Source organism: Cystoisospora suis, assembly GCF_002600585.1.
Source record: "Cystoisospora suis strain Wien I chromosome Unknown contig_5601, whole genome shotgun sequence".
Taxonomy (NCBI): Eukaryota; Apicomplexa; class Conoidasida; order Eucoccidiorida; family Sarcocystidae; genus Cystoisospora; species Cystoisospora suis.
In genome coordinates, this window is record NW_027158391.1 from 1 (window position 1) to 4,343 (window position 4,343).

Below are 4,343 nucleotides of genomic sequence, written 5' to 3' on the forward strand. Positions count from 1 at the left end.
CGACATACCAGAAATTCTGGTGTGCTATCATTGGTTTGCTGACCGTTGTTCCATTTCTTATGGCGACATGATCTCTCCTTAGGCATACCAGAGCAGTGAAAGAGAAAGGGAGAGCACTTGGGAGAATTTTCTGGAAGGCATCCAACCAAGGGTCCTGCCTTGGTAGGAGAGTATATGCAAGATCAATAAGAATCTTAGCGAAGACTCAATCTTCTACTCCTCTTTCTGGTTTTTTACTTAAACTGTCCCGCCAAAGGCAAGAGGAGAGGAGGAAGATAGTTGGAAAAGAGGAAGTCACGACGAAGGGGGGGATACCTTCGTCCAAGAGGAAATAGAAGCAGGTGGCTGTCGACATGACTGGGAGCGCTTAAGCAAGCGCCCGCAGGATATAGATATATCCCTTACTTGAGATTTCTTACTTGTAAGACGTGTATCCTCTCCGATGCTTTTCCAAGTCAAACTGTCTACACATATAAATGCATGTATACAGTCATGTATGTATAAATGCAAATATGGTTTGCTACTGTCCTACACGGTTTTGCTTGTCCCACTTCTAGTCTTCCCGATGTCATCTTGGTGCTAAGGGCAAGCCACATAGATGCTGTATACAGTCTTGAGAAACCTCAGTCAGTGGTTGTTCTCTCTGATGACAAGCATTTGTTAGAGAAGCAGTTGGACGAGTAGCGCTGATACACGGAAGACGTTCCATACAGGAGAAATGGATGAAGTCAGGCAGCCTTGTGATCAGGCAGCAACAACGGCATACTTGTAGAAGCTTGCGGCTCAATTGACAGGATCGGGGAGATACACCTTCATCACTCCGTACTAATTTAGGAATGTATACCTCGTTGCCATGGCGTATAGCCTAACGAGATCCAGGAAGCCTGCAATCCCTCGCGGGGACGCAGGCGTCCTCGACGGTCGGGAACCGATCTTGCAGCCGGCAAACGGGGTCCCTCTCTTCGCGATAAGCCAATCCTGACAGGGTGCTCGGGGTTCCCTCTCCACCGGAATTCTTTTGCAAGCTCTGATTCGCCAATGTACGAGTGCACAATCAGTCAGTTGGGAAAGCTCCTCTCTTAAGATCACAGAACCCTAGCCCTTGGCTAGTACTCTCATCTCGCACCAGCGACCATCGTACCTTCCTTCAATAACCCATCGGTGGAGAAGCGAATGTAGTCTTTGATGTCGGGAAATGTAACGGCGTAGCTCCGCTTCGACTAGCACGGGCCCTTCTCTTTTATGCACGAACTGCCCCGGCGGGGCCCTGCCGCGAAGCGTCGTCTAGCCGGAACTGTTGTCTGGTTCTGCTTGTTTCTCTCGTGCTGCAGGCCGGACCATTTTCTTGGGAATGGCACGGTGACATATCACTCCGGTAATCTGTGGAGTGTGCTTAAGCCCGTGCCCAAACTAGTCTTCCCTGGAACTGCAACTTTTACGAGCGCTGCTCCGTTGTTTACTGAAGTTGTCCCGGGTGCTCAAAACAGTAGATGTTCCAGCCATGCACGGACTTCTGACTGTTTCGTCACGCTGGCAAGCAAGGGTTCTCAGGGGTGGTGCCCGGCATAGGGAATTTCACTGACTGCTGCCTAGTATTCTTGTGAGGAACGAGAAACCTACCTAGTAGCGCCCTCGCCCTTAGTTTGGTCGGCTACCGCGTTATAGTCTGGCACCTTATCGAATGTTAAGGAGGTAGCTTTGTGAACGAGCCTCTCGAGTTCGATTGTGAACGTTTCCTGTGTCGGGGACGCCACCGCTACAGACCTACCTTAATTTGTTGAGGTTAATTCATCTCGATACTGAAAGGCCGAGTCTATCGACTGCGGAACGGTCGCTGGCCCCAATCAGGGGATGCACCTCGTCGGCACGATAGTGTGGGGAAGTGGTTCCTTTGCTTCCAGTGTAGTCAGGATGAGAGTAAACCGAAGGTTGCTCTCTCTAGGTTCGTTGGCTATTGCCGGAAGGCCGTTTGCTGTCGCGCTGAGACCCACGGCGTTCTCTTGTAAGACGTTCGTTCCAAACGAGCCCTCATGACCTCTCGTTTCACTGTTGTAAAAGACAACAGAGGGAGCGTCCCTTTGTAGTGAGCCCGTTGTCAGCGTTTCTATTTATATTTCCTTTGCGGGAATAACTCGAGGGAGGCGTCGTCCTTTTCATTTAGACTGTTCCTCTCCCTCCGTCAATCTCCCACGCCGTTAGCGTATGCTTGACTGCAACCACAACACTATTAGTTGGGTCAGCGGCATCACTCTTGATCTGCAGGCCAGAGCTGTTTCCTGAAAGGGCCCTGACAGTTGTTCGCCTTCGCACTCTGTAAGGCAAGTTTGGGAGCATGTCTAAATTGGTCTCTTCCACTTTTACGAGGGCTCACCGTTTCTCATGAACGCTTGACAGGTGCTTGAACCATAGGTGTCCTAGCTCAGGTGGAGCCCCCAATCACGTCGAGGTTTCTTAGAAGCCTGTGGACCCAGCCGCTCCTCTCTTGAGCTGCAGGCCGGGCCTTGTTCCTGTTAATCGTTGTCAACGTTTCACCTTGGTATCCAATGAACTGCGTTTAGAGGCACGTTGAAGATAGTCTCTCTCGAGGCTTGAACGCTTACAGGCGCTGTTCATTTTCCACGGAGTTCTGCCGCGTGGTTAAACCATGAGTGTTCTGGCTCGGCGCGGGTGGTCCCGACCCCCGGAAGTTGCCGGGTGACTCCTACAGATGTTCACCGAAGGGTAAGCAGCAGTCTCTGGGGCTACATACTAGCAGTGAACCCCAACTCCCGTCTGCACGACAGGGACTCGCTGTGTCCATGCGTCGCCCACTCAGGACTACAGCCAAATTTTCGGCGCGCCAGGAGCCATAAGCTTACTTGCACGGTAACACCCCGAATCAGCAAGGTGATGTTTCTCCCCCTGCGTTGGCCGTTTCGCCTTGTTGTCTCTCTTGAGTTTCCGGCCTGTCGTAGGAGCCAGGCAGGGGGGTGTGCTGCCCCGCTCTTCTGCGGCACTAGGACTCCGCGACTGCCAGGGCGGTTGCCAGAATCTCTCATAAGTAGTGCCCAGTTTTTTGGAAGGACCTAGAATTTAGCCATTCCTTTCTCTAATCATCGCACGATAGTGGATGACTGTATTCAAGCTTACGGCGGGAGCGAAGGTGCGAACCCCTCAAGTGTGCTAGACTATCTTTCCTACATCAGCGAACGCCAGGGCTTCCCCGTGCGACCCCACCCACACCCGGGCGAGCTTCACGGCGGACCGGGCTGAGACGTCCCTCGGTAACCATGATAGTACCTTCCGGGGGACCACGCTTTTTTTTTTAACTCGGTGATTGCGTGCACACGAAGATCGATGAGCAGTAGGGTAGCGAGTGAAGAACTTAACTTATTGGAGTTAATTCACTTCGGCTGTTGCGGGGCAAGCGCACGGGCAAACGTCGCCGGCCCCAGTCGAAGCCTGGGGTCGGCGGCGATTCCGCAAGGCGTGTAAGACCTGTGGATTCAACTCCGGAGCCTTCGATCTTGAGTAGCGCTTCTGCTTTCTTCGGATATCGGACTGGAAAATCAGCAGACAGTACAACCTCTAGAACACGCACGAGGATCTGCGGTAAAAAAAGAATTTACATTTGCGCTTGTTTGGATACAATTTGTATTTTCGTAGTCCTTACGGTAAGTGCCTCTCGCGGTCCTCTACAGATCTGCTAAAGTGGAACATGGCGTCTTAGCACATTACCACTGCCTTTTCTAGCAGATCCCCCAACAACTCGAGCACTACAGACTATAAGACACGGGCTGCGTTCGAAAGACGAACAGAAATGACATTCGATAGGCGGTACTGAATGCCGTCTTCGGATTGTCCTCACGTGAGCGACAGTGCCACCACAAGGCTCGGCCGCCACTACTTGAAGTGTGACAGGCAGGCGATGGCCGCGAAGGCTCAGATACATGCAAGGGTTCGGTGAAGTTGTGAAGCGCTGCATGTCCATTCGTCTACTGGGAAACAAGATGACACTCGCTGGCATCCACCTGGCTGAGGGGATGAAATCTGGAGTCCTTAGCCGCTCCCAGTTCATTCGTCTCCTGGGAAACAACATGACACCGGCTGGCACTACGCGGCTGGGGTGATGAAACCTTGAGTCGTAGCAAGCATGCTTTCTCCCACGAATGAAACAAAATCATCCATTATTCGGCCCTAAGAAGACATGACCGTACCGCAGGGGTAGTTCTATTTCTCCCTTTCCTCTTGACCTTTCTATTGCAGGCTCTTCTGCCTTCACGAGAAACCTCTGAACAATGGGCATGTTTGTACACGTGATCATGCGGCACAGGCGGTTGTTCCGCTTTTTATTTAATCCTGAT

General features: G+C 51.9%; 2 protein-coding genes across 2 annotated transcripts; both read left to right on the forward strand.

Annotated features, from left to right (window-relative positions):
- CSUI_009395 (uncharacterized protein) lies at positions 1-1,592 on the forward strand. Its single transcript, XM_068069511.1, has one exon. It carries the CDS (start codon positions 1,243-1,245, stop codon positions 1,567-1,569), a length of 327 nt encoding a protein of 108 aa, XP_067918512.1. The 5' UTR covers positions 1-1,242; the 3' UTR covers positions 1,570-1,592.
- Positions 1,593-3,562: 1,970 nt separating this feature from the next.
- Positions 3,563-4,343, forward strand: CSUI_009396 (uncharacterized protein). The gene has a single exon (XM_068069512.1). It carries the CDS (start codon positions 3,930-3,932, stop codon positions 4,107-4,109), a length of 180 nt encoding a protein of 59 aa, XP_067918513.1. The 5' UTR covers positions 3,563-3,929; the 3' UTR covers positions 4,110-4,343.

Excerpts from the sequence above, each read along its gene's own strand:
- CSUI_009395 (XM_068069511.1), top strand. The coding sequence starts at position 1,243 with ATGCACGAACTGCCCCGGCGGGGCCCTGCCGCGAAGCGTCGTCTAGCC.
- CSUI_009396 (XM_068069512.1), top strand. The coding sequence starts at position 3,930 with ATGCAAGGGTTCGGTGAAGTTGTGAAGCGCTGCATGTCCATTCGTCTA.